This window comes from Ranitomeya imitator, chromosome 4, assembly GCF_032444005.1.
Source record: "Ranitomeya imitator isolate aRanImi1 chromosome 4, aRanImi1.pri, whole genome shotgun sequence".
NCBI classification, from domain to species: domain Eukaryota; kingdom Metazoa; phylum Chordata; class Amphibia; order Anura; family Dendrobatidae; genus Ranitomeya; species Ranitomeya imitator.
The window spans coordinates 600523313-600543414 of record NC_091285.1 but is presented as its reverse complement, the minus strand read 5'-3'; the positions used below and the strand labels follow the sequence as shown (position 1 = coordinate 600543414).

The window sequence follows — 20102 nt, the reverse complement described above, 5'->3', positions numbered from 1 at the left end:
TACCAATATTTGTCATCTATGGTAATTATTTATCACAATTAAGTAAATGTCCATCATTTTTATGAGAGTGTTGTCTTGAAACTGTGTCTGTTGTACGCTCAGTCCTTTTTCTCCTCACCCGATAACCTTTTAATGTATTTGACTAAATAAAGCTGTATTTTTTTTAACTACATAATTGGACTTGCATCCTTGGTTCTTTCTTCGTCTATTGCATGTATGTTCACCGGTGAGTCCATAATAGGTCCATAAATACCCATGTGGTGTTAGTAGAGGATTTTCTCTTCTATTTATTCGATGTCACACATTTGTCATAGTTGTATACTACCTACATGTGTATTTTCATCCTCATAGTTCCCTCCGTTTTTTTGAATTCTTGTTAGTAAAATAAAACAACATAACTGTGCACATTGTGTTACTTCACTTTATTAGAATGTCAATTTTATATTCTAGGTAGCAAAACTATAATGTGCAATGTCTGTAGCTTCATATAAATAGATCTCCAATATCCGGGGTCACATGAAATATTGCCGAAGCCCCCCGTCAGGTCTCAGGAGTACACAGCAGCTGACAATCTGGTTACATATTGAACTTCGCTCCTGTATGGGAAAACTTCAGGGTTTCGGGACAGACGTGAATATCCTGAGCCCGTGCATTGCTTTAATCTCTTCTTGAAGAGCCTAGAAAAAATGGAAAACAAAGGAGGAAATAAGAAACTAAATAACCAAATATAAGTCGTATTTTTCAGACTATAGGATGCACCTTTTAGCGAGGCAAAAACTCTTGATAAAAAGTTTGTGCTTCTTATAATCCAGAGGCAGCTTCCTCTGATAGAGGAAAATGCAGACACCGCGACCTTCCTGATCACTGAGAGCTGCTGACTCTCCTCCTGTCTGACACTGATCTAAGTGATCGGTGCTGAGTAGGAGAGGAAACTGCATGTCCTGACCCAACTAGCTCCAGGTCATGTGATCAATCATATGCCTGGGAGGAACTGCAAGGTGTGGTAACGTATAGTGCTTATGTCTGTGCTAAAATGTGCATGTAGCAAAGCTATGGGTGTATAGAAATAGAGCTGTGTGTCTCCATATGTGCGTATGTAGCAGAGCTGTGTGCTTCTATACATGCATATGTAGCAGAGCTGTGTGCTTCTATAAGTGCATATGTAGCAAAGCTGTGCCTCTATACGCGCATAGGTAGCAGAGCTGTGTGTCTCCATATGTGCATATGTAGCAGAGCTGTGTGCCTCTTTACGTGTATATGTAGCAGAGCTGTGTGCCTCTATACATGCATATGTAGCAAAGCTGTGCCTCTATACGCGCATAAGTAGCAGAGCTGTGTGCCTCTACATGAGCATAAGTAGCAGAGCTGTGTGCCTCTACATGAGCATAAGTAGCAGAGCTGTGTGCCTCTACATGAGCATAAGTAGCAGAGCTGTGTGCCTCTACATGAGCATGAGTAGCAGAGCTGTGTGCCTCTACATGAGCATAAGTAGCAGAGCTGTGTGCCTCTAAATGAGCATAAGTAGCAGAGCTGTGTGCCTCTATATGAGCATATAGTGAAGGAAATAATTATTTGATCCCTTGCTGATTTTGTAAGTTTGCCCACTGACAAAGTCATAAACAGTTCATAATTTTAAGGGTAGGCTAATATTAACATTGAGAAATAAAATCCAGAAAATAATCTTGTATACGGTAAATTATATAAATTTATTTGCATTTTGCAGTGAGAAATAAGTATTTGATCCCTCTGGCAAACAAGACTGAATACTTGGTGGAAAACCCTTGTTGGCAAGCACAGCAGTCAGACACGTTTTGTAGCTGATGATGAGGTTTGCGCACGTTAGGAAATTTGGTCCACTCCTCTGTGCAGATCATCTCTAAATCATTAAGATTTTGAGGCTGTCCCTTGGCAACTCGGAGCTTCAACTCCCTCCATAAGTTTTCTATGGAATTAAGGTCTGGAGACTGGCTAGGCCACTCCATGACCTTAATGTGCTTCTTTTTGAGCCACTCCTTTGTTGCCTTGGCTGTATGTTTTGGGTCATTGTCTTTACTGAAAGACCCAGCCACAACCCATTTTTAAAGGGAACCCGTCACCTCAAATTCCTGGGATATTAAAATGAGTTTTTACCGGTCCGATAGGCGGCGTTTCCTCTTCATTTATCCACCCCGTCCGTCCCTGTTTTCCGCAATACTTTAGTGAATTAGAGTATGTGTGCACCATAGTTGGCACGTGCGCAATGCAATCTTCGGTGGCGCACACGCAGTATGCTTTGCCCAATTGCAGGCAAAGCCGAAAAGCATTACTGCGCATGCACCCACGCACTGTGTCCCGGAACACAGCTAAATACTTCCGGGACATAGTGCGCGGGCGCATGCGCAGTAATGCTGTTTGGCTTTGCCCGCAGTTAGGCAAAGCATACTGCGCGTGCGCCACCGAAGATCACATTGCACACGCGCCAACTATGGCGCACACATACTCTAATTCACTAAAATATTGTGGAAAACAGGGACAGACGGGGTGGATAAATGAAGAGAAAATGCCGCCCATTGGACCGGTAAAAACTCATTTTAATATCTCGCCAATTTGAGGTGACAGGTTCCCTTTAATGTCCTGGCGGAGGGAAGGAGGTTGTCACTCAGGATTTTATGGTACATGGCTCTATCCATACTCCCATTGATGCGGTGAAGTAGTCCTGTGCCCTTAGTAGAGAAACACCCCCGAAACATAATGTTTCCACTTCCATGCTTGACAGTGGGGACGGTGTTCTTTGGGTCATATGCAGCATTTCTCTTCCTCCAAAAACGGTGAGTTGCTTTAATGCCAAAGACCTCAATTTTTGTCTCATCTGACCACAACACCTTCTCCCAATCACTCACAGAATTGCCGGAGGCTGGGTAGAGCGGTCACATCTCTCGATGTGTCTGTTCTACATGTGAGATCGTCGTGGGACACTCGTTATTAATTGGACTATGGCGGAAAGGTAAGTATATGTTGGTTTATTATTTTTGATTGGAAACGCGGGCATCGGGGATTAGGTGATGGGTGAGTATGCATATTGTATGCAATTATGTAAATGTTTTTATTTTTATTTTTTACAATTGAACACAGTTGCGGGGATGATAGGACTACTCTCCCATCATGGGCTCATGCGGTCATTGTTATATGTGGCAGCAGACAAAGCCGGATGGGAGTAGTAGTCCCATCAGACGACGCCTGGGTACACACAACGACACCCGCAGACAGACACACAGACACCCGCAAACACACACACCAGACACCCGCAAACACACACAGACACCTGCAGACACACAGACACCCGCAGACAAACGCACACAGACACCTGTAGACGCAGACACCCGCAGACAGACGTACACACAAACACCTGCAGACAGACGTAGACACCCACAGGCAGATACATATTCTCCGCTCACACACATGTTCTCTGCCCACAAACTCTTCCTCCTTCTGACATTATTTCCTTTCTGCAGTGTTTTTGGCGCGCAAATCCGTAGAAAATCCATAACCTTTTTACACCTGCGGTTTGGCTGCAGATTTGACAGAATCAATGGAAGTCAATGGGTGCAGAAACGCTGCAGATCCGCAAAAAGAATTGACATGCAAATTTTCCGCAGCATGTGCACACCAATTCTGGATTCCCATTAACATTGCTTGAGCAATCCTTTACTGATTTGGTGGAATTCCACGCAGAAAAAAAAACGCTGCAGATCCGCAATGTGTGCAAATAGCCTTAACCCCTTTACCCCCAAGGGTGGTTTGCACGTCAATGACCAGGCCAATTTTTACAATTCTGACCACTGTCCCTTTATGAGGTTATAACTCCGAAACGCTTCAACGGATCTTAGCGATTCTGAGATTGTTTTCTTGTAACATATTGTACTTCATGATAGTGCTAAAATTTCTTCGATATAACTTGCGTTTATTTGTGAAAAAAACGGAAATTTGGCGAAAATTTTGAAAATTTCACAATTTTCCAACTTTGAATTTTTATTCTGTTAAACCAAAGAGTTATGTGACACAATATAGTTAATAAATAACATTTCCCACATGTCTACTTTACATCAGCACAATTTTTGAAACAAACTTTTTTTTTTCAAGGAAGTTATAAGGGTTAAAATTTGACCAGCAATTTCTCATTTTTACAATAAAATTTACAAAACCATTTTTTTTAGGGACCACCTCACATTTGAAGTCATTTTGAGGGGTCTATATGGCAGAAAATACCCAAAAGCGACACCATTCTAAAAACTGCACCCCTCAAGGTGCTCAAAACCACATTCAAGAAGTTTATTAACCCTTCAGGTGATTCACAGCAGCAGAAGCAACATGGAAGGAAAAAATTAACATTTAACTTTTTAGTCACAAAAATGATCTTTCAGCAATAATCTTTTTAATTTCCCAAGGGTAAAAAGAGAAAATGGACCTCAAAAGTTGTTGTCCAATTTATGCTGAGTACGCTGATACCCCACATGTGAGAGGGAACCACTTTTTGGGCGAATGGCAGGGCTCAGAAGGAAAGGAGCGCCGTTTGACTTTTTCAAGCTAAATTTGGCTGGAATTGAGATCGGACGCCATGTCGCGTTTGGCAAGCCCTTGATGTGCCTAAACAGTGGAAACCCCCCACAAGTGACCCCATTTTGGAAACTAGACCCCCTAAGGAACTTATATAGATGTGTCATGAGCACTTTTATCCCCCAAGTGCTTCACGAAAGTTTATAACGCCCGGGCGTGAAAAAAAAATCCTATTTTTTCCACAAACATGATGGTTTAGTCCCCAATTTTTTATTTTCTCAAGGGTAAAAGGAGAAATTGGACCCCAAAAGTTGTTGTACAATTTGTCCTGAGTACGCTGATACCCCATATGTGGGGGGAACCACTGTTTGGGCGCATGGCAGAGCTCAGAAGGAAAGGAGTGCCGTTTGACTTTTTCAAGCTAAATTTGGCTGGAATTGAGATCGGACGCCATGTCGCGTTTGGCGAGCCCCTGATGTGCCTAAACAGTGGAAACCCCCCACAAGTGACCCCATTTTGGAAACTAGACCCCCTAAGGAACTTATCTAGATGTGTCATGAGCACTTTTATCCCCCAAGTGCTTCACGAAAGTTTATAACGCCCGGGCGTGAAAAAAAAAATTCTTATTTTTTCCACAAACATGATCGTTTAGTCCCCAATTTTTTATTTTCTCAAGGGTAAAAGGAGAAAATAGACCCCAAAAGTTGTTGTCCAATTTGTCCTGAGTACGCTGATACCCCATATGTGGGGGGGAACCACTGTTTGGGCGCATGGCAGGGCTCAGAAGGAAAGGAGCGCCATTTGACTTTTTCAAGCTAAATTTGGCTGGAATTGAGATTGGACGCCATGTCGCGTTTGGCGAGCCCCTGATGTGCCTTAACAGTGGAAACCCACCACAAGTTACCCCATTTTGGAAACTAGACCCCCTATGGAACTTATCTAGCTGTGTCATGAGCACTTTTATCCCCCAAGTGCTTCACGAAAGTTTATAACGCCCGGGCGTGAAAAAAAAATCCTATTTTTTCCACAAACATGATGGTTTAGTCCCCAATTTTTTATTTTCTCAAGGGTAAAAGGAGAAATTGGACCCCAAAAGTTGTTGTACAATTTGTCCTGAGTACGCTGATACCCCATATGTGGGGGGAAACCACTGTTTGGACACATGGCAGGGCTCAGAAGGAAAGGAGCGCCGTTTGACTTTTTCAAGCTAAATTTGGCTGGAATTGAGATCGGACGCCATGTCACGTTTGACGAGCCCCTGATGCGCCTAAACAGTGGAAACCCCCCACAAGTCACCCCATTTTGGAAACTAGACCCTCTAAGGAACTTATCTAGTTGTGTGGTGAGAATTTTGAACCCCCACGTGCTTCACTAAAGTTTGTAATGCCCAGGCGTGAAAATAAAAAATTCTTATTTTTTCCACAAACATGATCGTTTAGTCCCCAATTTTTTATTTTCTCAAGGGTAAAAGGAGAAAATAGACCCCAAAAGTTGTTGTCCAATTTGTCCTGAGTACGCTGATACCCCATATGTGGGGGGGAACCACTGTTTGGGCGCATGGCAGGGCTCAGAAGGAAAGGAGCGCCATTTGACTTTTTCAAGCTAAATTTGGCTGGAATTGAGATTGGACGCCATGTCGCGTTTGGCGAGCCCCTGATGTGCCTTAACAGTGGAAACCCACCACAAGTTACCCCATTTTGGAAACTAGACCCCCTATGGAACTTATCTAGCTGTGTCATGAGCACTTTTATCCCCCAAGTGCTTCACGAAAGTTTATAACGCCCGGGCGTGAAAAAAAAATCCTATTTTTTCCACAAACATGATGGTTTAGTCCCCAATTTTTTATTTTCTCAAGGGTAAAAGGAGAAATTGGACCCCAAAAGTTGTTGTACAATTTGTCCTGAGTACGCTGATACCCCATATGTGGGGGGAAACCACTGTTTGGACACATGGCAGGGCTCAGAAGGAAAGGAGCGCCGTTTGACTTTTTCAAGCTAAATTTGGCTGGAATTGAGATCGGACGCCATGTCACGTTTGACGAGCCCCTGATGCGCCTAAACAGTGGAAACCCCCCACAAGTCACCCCATTTTGGAAACTAGACCCTCTAAGGAACTTATCTAGTTGTGTGGTGAGAATTTTGAACCCCCACGTGCTTCACTAAAGTTTGTAATGCCCAGGCGTGAAAATAAAAAATCCTATTTTTTCCCACAAAAATGATATTTTAGTCCCCAATTTTTAATTTTCCCAAGGGTACCAGGAGAAATTGGACCCCAAAAGTTGTTGTACAATTTGTCCTGAGTACGCTGATACCCCATATGTGGGGAGGAACTATTGTTTGGGCACACGTTGGGGCTCGAAAGGGAAGTAGTGACGTTTTGGAATGCAGACTTTGATGGAATGTTCTGCTGGCATCATGTTCCATTTGCAGAGCCCCTGATGTGACTAAACAGTAGAAACCCCCCACAAGTGACCCCATTTTGGAAACTGTACCCCCTAAGGAACTTATCTAGGTGTTTGGTGAGAATTTTGAACCCCCACGTGCTACACTAAAGTTTATAATGCCCAGGCGTGAAAATAAAAAATCCTATTTTTTCCCACAAAAATGATATTTTAGTCCCCAATTTTTAATTTTCCCAAAGGTAACAGGAGAAATTGGACATCAAAAGTTGTTGTCCAAATTGTCCCGATTACGCTGGTACGCCATATGTGGGAAAAAACTGTTTAGGCACACGTTGGGGCTCGAAAGGGAAGTTGTGACGTTTTGGAATGCAGACTTTGATGAAATGGTCTGCGGTCGTCATGTTCCGTTTGCAGAGCCCCTGATGTGCCTAAACAGTAAAAAAAAAAACACAAGTGACATCATTTTGGAACCTAGACCCCCTTCCCCCCCCAAGGAACTTATCTAGATGTGCCCCCTTTTTGGAACTAATGTACGCTTTCTTGTAAAGTAAATTAGTAGTGCATGGAGGTGTGGTACAATCTGAAGCAATCCTTCATACACAGGCCAGGTTTTTCGGGACAGGTGTCGCATTGATAAATGGTGTCCTTGCGTATTCCCCTTTTGTAACACACTCGGCACCTTTTTTGCGGCTTACCTTTTCTTCCGGTTGGCGGGACCACCCCCGGAAAATGCTGGCCTGGTACGATACGAGCACCTTCAGTTCCGGAAGTACTGGGGCCCTCTCCTTCCGGAGTACCAAATATCAGGGCCTTAACCACTACCTCCTGGAACTGAAGGTACGATGTATCGGTGTGGCGTGCATATCGTAACAGCAGGAAAGCGTTGAGCATTGCCATTTGTACGATGTGGACGGCCAACTTTTTGTACCACACCTTGGCCTTTCTCAAAGCACTGTATGGTTGGAGGAGTTGATCAGAGAGATCAACCCCCCCCCATGCTTTTGTTGTAGCCCAGTACACAGTCCGGTTTGCAGACCTGTGTAGAGGTACCCCGTACAGTGCTGAGGGCTCTGCCATCACCATGTATGGTGGTCAAGAGAAGGACATCCCTCTTGTCCTTGTACTTGACCACCAGCAGGTGGTCGCTATATTGGGCCTTGCTCTCACCTTTTCTGAGCATCTGCCGAAGTAGCGTCTTTGGGAGGCCTCTCTGATTTTTGCGCACAGTACCGCAGGCTGCGGTACCTCGCGCAGAGAGGGATTTGTAGAGTGGGATGCTGGTATAAAAGTTATCAGTATAGAGGTGATAACCTTTATCCAGCAGTGGGTGCACCAAATCCCACACGATCTTCCCACTCACTCCCAGGACAGGAGGACACTCAGGGGGTTCAATCCTGCTGTCCTTCCCCTCGTAGACTCTAAAGCTGTAGGTGTACCCTGAGGTACTCTCACACAGCTTGTAGAGTTTGATTCCGTACCTGGCCCATTTGTTGGGCAGGTATTGACGGAATCCGAGCCGCCCCTTAAAATGGACCAAGGACTCATCCACGCAGATGTCCCTTTTGGGCACGTACACTTCAGAAAACTTTTTGTTGAAGTGTTCGATGACCGGCCGAACTTTGAACAGACGGTTAAAGTTGGGGTCATCTCGTGCGGGACACTGTGCATTATCGGAATAATGCAGGAATTTATGGATGGCCTCAAAACGTCTCCGAACCATGGCCATTCGGAATACTGGAGTGTTATATAAAACATCTACACTCCAATATTGCCGCATTTCTGGCTTCTTCACGATCCCCATGTGGAGGACCAGGCCCCAAAACTGCATCATTTCAACTGCGTCTACAGGAGACCAGTTGGAAAATGATGTACCGGGGTTTTGCTCCAAAAATTGATGAGCATACAAATTAGTTTGCTCCACCATGAGGTTAATAAAATCCTCAGAGAAAAAGACTTTGAAAAAGTCTGTTTCTGTGAGGCCCGTGGTGTCATACTTGATTCCTGATTCTGCCACAAAATCAGGAATTAGTGGCTCGTAATTTTCCGGGGGCGAGGTCCATGTGGGTTCCGCAGTGGGGAGCGCTGGTTCAGGAGTGGTGGGGGCTGCCTCATCTTCTGTCCTGGGGCGTCTGCGTGGTGGTTCCGCAGGACCCGAGGAGGAAGATGAGGAGGAGGAGGAGGAGGAGGATGAAGAATCAGAAAGGTAAAGAAAAGTGGGATCCTCTCCCTCGCTATCAGTGTCGGAGGCAAGGAAAGCATATGCCTCCTCCAATGAATAGCGCTGTTGGGACGAACGGGACGAGCGGGACATTTTTGTGTGAATATGGTGATTGGGTGCACTTTATTGATAACTGTATGTGTATGTGTGGGGGGATAGTGATTTGTGCAAACTTATCTGAAAAGAAAATGCTAAAAGGAGAAGACAAACCTGTTAAAAAAAAAAAAAGGCAGGCACAAACTCTGATAAGAGAACTGCGTCACTTATCAAAGTTTGGCGGCTGCGGGATGTGTGTACGGAGGTTGCGCAAAAAGGCTGAGGGGAAAAAAGCGAGCGCGAGAGTTAATCGGTGAGCTGCGTCACCAATCAACGCTCGGCGGCTGTTAAATGGGCGCACGGAAGGAGGTGCAAAGGGGGTAAAAGAAGGGGGAAGGGAGATAGGGGTGGAAGTGGGGATTGGGCAGGGATCAGTGATCAAAACGTACGGTTGTAGTCAGGTGGCGCAAAAGGGGGGTGAAAAAAAAAAAGGAAAACGGCAGGCACAAACTCTGATAAGTGAACTGCGTCACTTATCAAACTTTGGCGGCTGCGGGATGTGTGTACGGAGTTGGCGCAACGGGGGTGAGGGAAAAAAAGCGAGCGCGAGCGTTGATCGGTGAACTGCGTCACCAAATCAACGTTCGGCGGCTGTTAAATGGGCGCACGGAAGGAGGTGCAAAGGGGGGTAAAAAGAGGGGGAAGGGAGATGGGGGTGGAAGTGGGGATTGGGCAGGGATCAGTGATCAAAACGTACGGTTGTAGTCAGGTGGCGCAAAAGGGGGGTGAAAAAAAAAAAAGGAAAACGGCAGGCACAAACTCTGATAAGTGAACTGCGTCACTTATCAAACTTTGGCGGCTGCGGGATGTGTGTACGGAGTTGGCGCAACGGGGTGAGGGAAAAAAAGCGAGCGCGAGCATTGATCGGTGAACTGCGTCACCAATCAACGTTTGGCGGCTGTTAAATGGGCGCACGGAAGGAGGTGCAAAGGGGGGTAAAAAGAGGGGGAAGGGAGATGGGGGTGGAAGTGGGGATTGGGCAGGGATCAGTGATCAAAACGTACGGTTGTAGTCAGGTGGCGCAAAAGGGGGGTGAAAAAAAAAAGGAAAACGGCAGGCACAAACTCTGATAAGTGAACTGCGTCACTTATCAAACTTTGGTGGCTCCGGGATGTGTGTACGGAGTTGGCGCAACGGGGGTGAGGGAAAAAAAGCGAGCGCGAGCGTTGATCGATGAACTGCGTCACCAATCAACGCTCGGCGGCTACTAAATGTGCGCACGGAGGCGGCACAAATGGGGGTGGAGGGGGTAAAAAGAGGGGGAAGGGTGGATTGGGGTGGATGAACAGGGATTGGGTTGGATGAACGGGGATTGGGGTGGATGAACGGGGATTGGGCAGGGATCAGGGATAAAACTTACGTTTAGTTGTCTTCTTTCTTTAGCAGGGATTGTGGTGCTACAGGCTGCTGTGGCACCACAATACCCAGCACAGCAGGTAGATCCAGCAGAGAGATCAAACCAGGAGATCCAGCAGTATGACCGCTCTGTAGGAATCCTCAGCTAGAGTGAGGACCCCTGCAGAGCGGTCATACACAGGTCAGGCAGGTGACAGACAGGTCACAGAGCGGTCATGCTGCTGCTGTGACCTGTCATTGGTGGGATCGACCATAACATCGATCCCACCAATCAGAGCTTTCCTGGTGACCTGGCTGTGACCTGCCTAGGATCGGATCTGTTCGCGCCATCCTAGGCAGGTCACAGCCAGGTCACCTGCAGGGCACAGAGCGGTCACAGCGTGATCGCCGCTGCGCCCTGTGATTGGCGCGATCGACGATGACATCGATCGCGCCAATCGGCTCCTGCAGGCCCTGCTGGGCCTGTACTGTGTCCTGTCCTAGGATCGGTGCTATTAGAGCACCGATCCACGCAGGTTCCGGCAGGGCACAGCGCGGTAATACCGCACGGTGCCCTGCGATTGGCGCGATCGATGTGATCGGCGATCGCGCCAATCCGGGGTGTTCTTGTACATCGGTACTCGATCCTAGCCTGTGACCTCATTGTTTCAGCCGCTCCGATTGGCTGAAACAATGAGAATGGCTGTGATTGGCTGTTCAGAATTGAACAGCCAATCACAGCGATCGAGAGGGCGGGTGGGCGGCGACAATGCCCTGGATGCCGAGGCCATCTCCCCCCAGGTAAGATGGCGTCGGAATTTTAATGCGATCACCGCGACTTAAGTCGCGGTATCGCATTAAAGGGCATGACGTACTATCCCGTCAAGGGTCAGATAGGCCCAGGGCACCTCGACGGGATAGTACGTCCAAGGTCACAGAGGGGTTAAGGGTTTTTTGCTAGATAATCTAGACATATACATGTAATATATTTTTTCATTAAGTAATTTTTGCGGTAGGACTGTGTTTTACGATCATAAAAATTCAACGTTTGCAATTTTTTTTTTTTTTTTTTTTACAAATTTTAGATATTAACATAAATAAATGCAAATCTTATAGACTTAAAATTACCACAAACAAAGTACAATGTGCCACAAAAAACTCAAATCTCAGAATCACTGGGATATGTAGAAGAATGTCAGGGTTATTACCACATAAAGTGACACTGGTCAGAATTGAAAAATGTTGGCCTGGTCAGGAAGGTGAACTGGCTTTAGCAGGAAGTAGTTAAAGCCACGATCACACCTTTTTTCTTATCTTTATTTTTTTTTTTTATATAGCGCTAACATATTCCGCAGCGCTTTACAGTTTTTTGCACACATTATCATCACTGTCCCCAATGGGGCTCACAATCTGGAATCCCTATCAGTATGTCTTTGGAATGTGGGAGGAAACCGGAGTGCCCGGAGGAAACCCACACAAACACGGAGAGAACATACAAACTCTTTGCAGATGTTGTCCTGGGTGGGATTAGAACCCAGGACCCCAGCGCTGCAAGGCTGCAGTGCTAACCACTGCGCCACCGTGCTGCCCCTTCAGTATTTAGTGAATTTTTTACCTTAGTATGTGTAAGCCAAAACCAGGAGTGGGACAATCTGAGGAAAAGTATAACAGAAACACCTCACCACTTCTGTATTTATCACCCACTCCTGGTTTTAGCTTATAAATACTGAGGTAAAATACTGACCAAATACTGAACGTGTGACCGTGGTGCAAGAACAGGACAATACTCACTTCATTAACCATCTTATGCTGCTGGACTGTGCGCTTCTCTTTGAATTCTTCAGACTCCACATGGATTTCATACATCGCTCCGCATCCTCCTGTGATAAGAGACCTGGATCAATTCATTATCACATACACCATGTTCACAGTATCAGTATTTGGTCAGTATTTTACCTCAGTATTTGTAAGCCAAAACCAGGAAAGGAACAATTATAAGAAAAAGTGTAATGGAAACACCTCACCACTTCTGTATTTATCACCCACTCCTGGTGTTGACTTAGGCCAAGTTCACATTAGTGTTCGGGGGCTTTGCGGAGGGCTGCGCACTTCCTCCGTTAAACTCCGCCTATTTCTGCATGCTTCTTGGGTACCTAGCTATAACATTGGCTACGCAGGACATGCGGATGTATGTGGATGCGTGGTTTTGACGCACCCGCCGACCGAACGGGAACGCAACAAGTTGCGTTTTGTGCAGACGGCAGGCAAGTCAAAACAACGCATCCGCATGTCCTGCGTACCCAATGTTAAGATAGGTACGCAGGACGCATGCAGAAGTATGCGGAGCTTAACAGACAACGTACGCAGCCCTCCGGAAAGCCCCCGAACGCTAATGTGAATCCGGCCTTACAGATACTGAGGTAAAATTCTGACCAAATACTGAATGTGTGAATGCGGCCTTGTATAGAAATTGTATTATCCTATTTTATTTCATTCAATAGCAGCCAGATCCTAAAAATGATGAAGACCTTACACAAAGTCCTTTTTATTTTATTTTTTTTTACTTTAGACTGAAGACCTACCCTGGCTGGTTACTGTTTACAGCATGAGGTTTGTTACAATACAATCCAGTTTTGATTTTAGCTAAGGATCAAATGTGAATTCGGCCTAATTTAATCGTAAGTTTTCCACCTGAAAGCTCTGTGTTTTTCCAATACAGCTCGTAACCATCATAGTCTATGTGGCGGTTCACATGTCCGCGTCTATTTGCCGACCAAAATATGAATGTTAATACAAGTCTATAGGTCCGTGAGAAAAAAACCAAAATGGACGGCACTAAGATGCCGTCCGTCTGTCTGTGTGCTGTCCGATTGTCATGTTTGTTTAATGGGAGAAGCTTGAGAAATCGTCTAGAAGACAAAAAATAAAAATGATAAAACTTTGATGGTAAAAAACTGACACTGACCAAATACTGATGGAAATCTGTCTGTTACTTTAGTGTATGAAAATCAATAACATCTGAAAAAGGCCTAAAAGGAAAAAAGTGATAAGTCATAATGGATTTAAATAGGAAAGCGTCTGCTGCGGGTTATTCACTCCTCCCACCGGAGTAAGCATATATACTTAGTCGGGCCAAGTGTGTAGTTTTTTGGGGTCGAGTGAAAAATTCTTTCACAATTCAGAAAATAACAGTATAAGGCTATGTACACATGTTCGGGACTTTTCGTGTTTTTCCGGCGGTTTTCCGCAGCAAAAACGCTTAAAAAATGATTACATTAAACATCCCATCAATTTAATGCATTACGCAATATTTGTGCCCATGCTGCGTTTTTTTCCCGCGAAAAAAACGCATCGTGGAAAAAAACGCAGCATGTTCATTAATTTTGGGGAAAATCTGCAGATCTGCTAAATTATTCTTTTGGGAACCTCAGGAAAAAAACGAGAAAAAATCCACCAAAAAAAGGTGCAAGAAACGAAATAAAAACGCAAAAACAACCCGCGAAAAATACGAGTGCGGATTTCATGCGAAAGTAATCCAGATTTGCTTAGGAAAATTCTGCAAACTTTCCTGAATGTGTGCACATAGCCTAACAGATAAAAGTGTAGGGGCAGTAATGCACATTACATGAACAGTGGCCGAACTCTCCAGTGTGGACTGGGGCCGGACAGCTATAATAACCCTCCGACGTGGACTGGGGCTGGACAGCTATAATAACCCTCCGACGTGGACTGGGGCCGGACAGCTATAATAACCCTCCGACGTGTACTGGGGCCGGACAGCTATAATAACCCTCCGACGTGGACTGGGGCCGGACAGCTATAATAACCCTCCAACATGGACTGGGGCCGGACAGCTATAATAACCCTCCGACGTGGACTGGGGCCGGACAGCTATAATAACCCTCCAACATGGACTGGGGCCGGACAGCTATAATAACCCTCCGACGTGGACTGGGGCCGGACAGCTATAATAACCCTCCGACATGGACTGGGGCTGGACAGCTATAATAACCCTCCGACGTGGACTGGGGTTGGACAGCTATAATAACCCTCCGACGTGGACTGGGGCCGGACAGCTATAATAACCCTCCGACGTGTACTGGGGCCGGACAGCTATAATAACCCTCCGACGTGGACTGGGGCCGGACAGCTATAATAACCCTCCAACATGGACTGGGGCCGGACAGCTATAATAACCCTCCGACGTGGACTGGGGCCGGACAGCTATAATAACCCTCCGACGTGTACTGGGGCCGGACAGCTATAATAACCCTCCAACAAGGACTGGGGCCGGACAGCTATAATAACCCTCCGACGTGTACTGGGGCCGGACAGCTATAATAACCCTCCGACGTGGACTGGGGCCGGACAGCTATAATAACCCTCCAACATGGACTGGGGCCGGACAGCTATAATAACCCTCCGACGTGGACTGGGGCCGGACAGCTATAATAACCCTCCGACGTGTACTGGGGCCGGACAGCTATAATAACCCTCCGACGTGAACTGGGGCCGGACAGCTATAATAACCCTCCAACATGGACTGGGGCCGGACAGCTATAATAACCCTCCGACGTGGACTGGGGCCGGACAGCTATAATAACCCTCCGACGTGTACTGGGGCCGGACAGCTATAATAACCCTCCGACGTGAACTGGGGCCGGACAACTATAATAACCCTCCGGTGTGGACTGGGGCTGGACAGCTGTAATAACCCTCCGGTGTGGACTGGGGCCGGACAGCTATAATAACCCTCCGACGTGGACTGGGGCCGGACAACTATAATAACCCTCCGACGTGGACTGGGGCCGGACAGCTATAATAACCCTCCAACATGGACTGGGGCCGGACAGCTATAATAACCCTCCGACGTGGACTGGGGCCGGACAGCTATAATAACCCTCCGACGTGTACTGGGGCCGGACAGCTATAATAACCCTCCGACGTGAACTGGGGCCGGACAACTATAATAACCCTCCGGTGTGGACTGGGGCTGGACAGCTGTAATAACCCTCCGGTGTGGACTGGGGCCGGACAGCTATAATAACCCTCCGACGTGGACTGGGGCCGGACAACTATAATAACCCTCCGACGTGGACTGGGGCCGGACAGCTATAATAACCCTCCGACGTGGACTGGGGCCGGACAGCTATAATAACCCTCCGACGTGGACTGGGGCCGGACAGCTATAATAACCCTCCGACGTGGACTGGGGCTGGACAACTATAATAACCCTCCAACATGGACTGGGGCTGGACAGCTGTAATAACCCTCCGGTGTGGACTGGGGCTGGACAGCTATAATAACCCTCCGACGTGGACTGGGGCCGGACAACTATAATAACCCTCCGGTGTGGACTGGGGCTGGACAGCTGTAATAACCCTCCGGTGTGGACTGGGGCCGGACAACTATAATAACCCTCCGACGTGGACTGGGGCCGGACAGCTATAATAACCCTCCGACGTGGACTGGGGCCGGACAGCTATAATAACCCTCCGACGTGGACTGGGGCCGGACAGCTATAATAACCCTCCGACGTGGACTGGGGCTGGACAGCTGTAATAACCCTCCGGTGTGGACTGGGGCCGGACAGCTATAATAACCCTCCGACGTGGACTGGGGCTGGACAACTATAATAACCCTCCGGTGTGGACTGGGGCTGGACAGCTATAATAACCCTCCGATGTGGAGTTAAGAGACCACCTTACTCCCTGGTAGGATATCTAGGGTAGGGGGTAACAATAGTAATGCCCGCTCCTGGCCAGCTTCCTATGGTAGTAGCAATCTCCCAACACAGTACAATGGCTGATATTGAATTTCTACTCTACACTTGGTGTTTTCTTGAGGACATTATGCTGGGACGGAATAACCAAGAGATCTACTGGATCCCAAGTCATTGTCCTCACTCACGCTCATTGTACATCACTCTTTATTACCGGATATATCAATCACGTTCACAAAGGAGGCGAGAGGAAACTTTGTCTTCAGTACGTGTGTGATCCGATCTTCTGCTTCAGTCTTTGAGGCAAATGATCTTCTAAGGTTACAGAGGACACAAGTCTATCCGGAAGGAAAGTAAAATATATTCCTATAATTAACCATTGATAACATGCACCAGACAAAAATATCCTCTCAGGATCATGCACAAGGCCGTACACATCATGCGCAGATGTAATATGTCTCCATAATTAGCAATTACCTGTCACCCCCAAAATCGAAGGTGAGCTAAGCCCGCCAGCATCAGGGGCTTATCTACTGTATTCTGTAATGCTGTAGATAAGCCCCTGATGTATCCTGAAAGATGAGAAAAAGACGTTAGATTATACTCACCCAGGGGCGGTCCAATCCGATGGGCGTCGCGGTCGAGTCCGGGGCCTCCCATCTTCATAGGATGACGGTCTCTTCTTGTCTTCACGCTGCGGCTCCTGCGCAGGCGTACTTTGCCCTGTTGAGGGCAGAGCTAAGTACTGCAGTGCGCAGGTGCCGAGAAAGGTCAGAGAGGCCCAACGCCTGCGCACTGCAGTACTTTGCTCTGCGCAGGAGCTGCAGCGTGAAGACAAGAGGCCGTCATCGTAAGAAGATGGGAGGCACCGGACCGCAACACCCATCGGATCGGACCGCCCCGGGTGAGTATAATCTAACCTCTTTTTCTCATCTTTCAGGTTACATCGGGGGCTTATCTACAGCATTACAGAATGCTGTAGATAAGCCCCTGATGCTGGTGGCCGCAGCTCATCTTTGATTTTGGGGGTGACAGGTTCCCTTTAATGAATACATTGGTCCCAATGAGCTCAGGACCCATTTGTGTGAAGTCATCCAATATTGTGCACACATGTCAATAGATAGGGCACAAAATACACCAATACATAGTAAAAAGATTAGGTAACAAATGCCTTAAAAAAAAAAAAAACCTAACGATGAATTGGAGCCAATGTGACAGGTTGTCCTGACAGACGAAGGTAGAGATTGCCCAGAGTGGAGAACATCTTTTACAGTGATCTTGTCAGTATAAAAACTGCTATTAAACTGAAGAATGCGGCTACTCTGCAGGCTAATCACATTCTGATGCTGCCCGGCGCTTACACTTAGAGCCCAGTTGCCGGGAGGAAATGACTTTATTCCTCCCAGCAGCCTCCGGCTTTCAGTCATAGGGTTGTGGCCGGCGCGGCTTTGGTCACGGCTCAGTACATAGTGAGTGGAGGCTGTTACAGCGCCCTCGGCCCTGACTGACAGCTGGCTGGAATGCTGAACTGGCTGTCAGTCACAACTGCTGCTCACTAGGCACTGAGCGGTGACTGAAGTCACACCGGCAGCACGACTATGACTGAATGTCGGAGGCTGCTGGGAGGAATAATGTCCATTACTTCCCTGCAGCGGGGCTCTCAGTGCCGACACGGGGCAGGTACAGAACGCTATTAACCCCGTATCTGCAGGTTAATAGCACTTTTTTACATGATAGTCTTTAAGCTGAAAGCTAGTTGTGGAAGAGCGGACTCAGTGTAAACAGGCTGCCGATGAACAAGGACTTGTCTGTTTCCGTAGCTCAAAAGATTGGTCGTTCTCGGTTGTGAATAGTCCTGTGTAAACGCACCGCTGAGATCTATGGCCGCCTGCGTGCCCTGAGCGATCTAGTGTGGATCTATTACACCATGCCCATCGCTTGCTTAGGTCTGTCTGTGTAAACAGGCATCTCAGTGACCGATGATCGATAAAGGCTGCACATCGGTGATTGTCTGGTGCTGCCGGTCAGGCCATATGACTGGTCCATCCAGTCCATGCAATCCCTCAGCTCAAGTCACTGACACACTGCAGCGGAAGGCAGAGATGTGGCGCAATGCTGAGAGGACACACTATACCAGCCTCTCTGCTGTGAGCAGTGATGTTTCCTCAGCGCTACTCACCCTCGCCCTGGAGAGCAGTGCTCCGGCCGCCCACATGATCCTAATGTGCAGAGGAATAGTCAATGTCACTACTGTACAGCCATAAGCGCTGTTGTAGTCGGCGCTTGGCAATTACGTCATCAGACGCACCGGCCGCCATTATTGTTACTGGCACCAGCGAGTTTTACCACAACCGATTCTTTCTTGCCAATGTGTAAGGGAATAAACGACAGACTAAAGCTGCGGCTCCATTATTTTCTTAAAGTATTGCTCCTCTGGTCTCTGTCACGTAGCTACCGGATATAAGAGGAGTCGAGGAAACGTGACGTCATCAGCAGCGGCTGCAGCAACCTGATCTAGGCGCAGTGCTTTACTGTGGCCACAAGAGGGAGCAGTGCAAGGAAATCTGGGGGAGTAGTATGTGGCTCACTGTATAACTAACCAGGGTAATTGTGTTATGTATAACTAGATGGTGGCCCGATTCTAACGCATCGGGTAGTCTACACTATGCATGTCCACGTAGTATATTGCACAGCCCACGTAGTATATTTCCCAGCCACGTAGTATATTGCCCAGCCCACGTAGTATATTGCCCAGCCCACGTAGTATATTGCACAGCCCACGTAGTATATTGCACAGCCCACGTAGTATATTGCCCAGTCACGTAGTATATTGCCCAGCCACGTAGTATATTGCACAGTCACGTAGTATATTATCCAGTGACGTAGTATATTGCCCAGCCCACGTAGTATATTGCCCAGCCCACGTAGTATATTGCACAGCCCACGTAGTATATTGCACAGCCCACGTAGTATATTGCCCAGCCACGTAGTATATTGCACAGCGACGCAGTATATTGCACAGTCACGTAGTATATTATCCAGTGACGTAGTATATTGCTTAGCCACGTAGTATATTGCCCAGTGACGTAGTATATTGCCCAGTGACGTAGTATATTGCCCAGTGACGTAGTATATTGCCCAGTGACGTAGTATATTGCCCAGTGACGTAGTATATTGCCCAGTCACGTAGTATATTTCCCAGCCACGTAGTATATTGCCCAGTCACGTAGTATATTGCACAGCGACGCAGTATATTGCACAGTCACGTAGTATATTATCCAGTGACATAGTATATTGCTTAGCCACGTAGTATATTGCCCAGTCACGTAGTATATTGCCCAGTGACGTAGTATATTGCCCAGCCACGTAGTATATTGCCCAGCCACGTAGTATATTGCCCAGTCACGTAGTATATTGCCCAGTCACGTAGTATATTGCCCAGCGACGCAGTATATTGGCCAGTCACGTAGTATATTGCACAGTCACATAGTATATTGCCCAGTGTCGTAGTATACAGCACAGAGCCTCGTAGTATACTGCCCAGTCACGTAGTATATTGGCCAGTCACGTAGTATATTGCCCAGACACGTATGTAACAGGTTAAAAAAAGAGTTAAAATAAAAAATAAACATATACTCACCTTGCGATTGAGCCTTTGTAGTCCTGTCGCCTGTGTGCGGTGCACGCGGCAGCTTCCGGTCCCAGGGTTGGATGAGCGCAGGACCTGTGATGACGTCACGGTCACATGACCGTGACGTCATGGAAGGTCCTTCTCGCATACCATCCTTGGCCCCAGA

General features: G+C 47.1%; 1 protein-coding gene across 1 annotated transcript; it reads right to left on the bottom strand.

Annotated features, from left to right (window-relative positions):
* Positions 1-407: 407 nt before the first annotated feature.
* BOLA3 (bolA family member 3) lies at positions 408-18734 on the bottom strand. The gene is given in 5 exon segments (XM_069766517.1): positions 408-677; positions 12375-12463; positions 16520-16643; positions 18485-18535; positions 18537-18734. Coding segments are annotated over 5 exon segments (417 nt in total). The 5' UTR covers positions 18624-18734; the 3' UTR covers positions 408-611.
* Positions 18735-20102: the final 1368 nt, after the last annotated feature.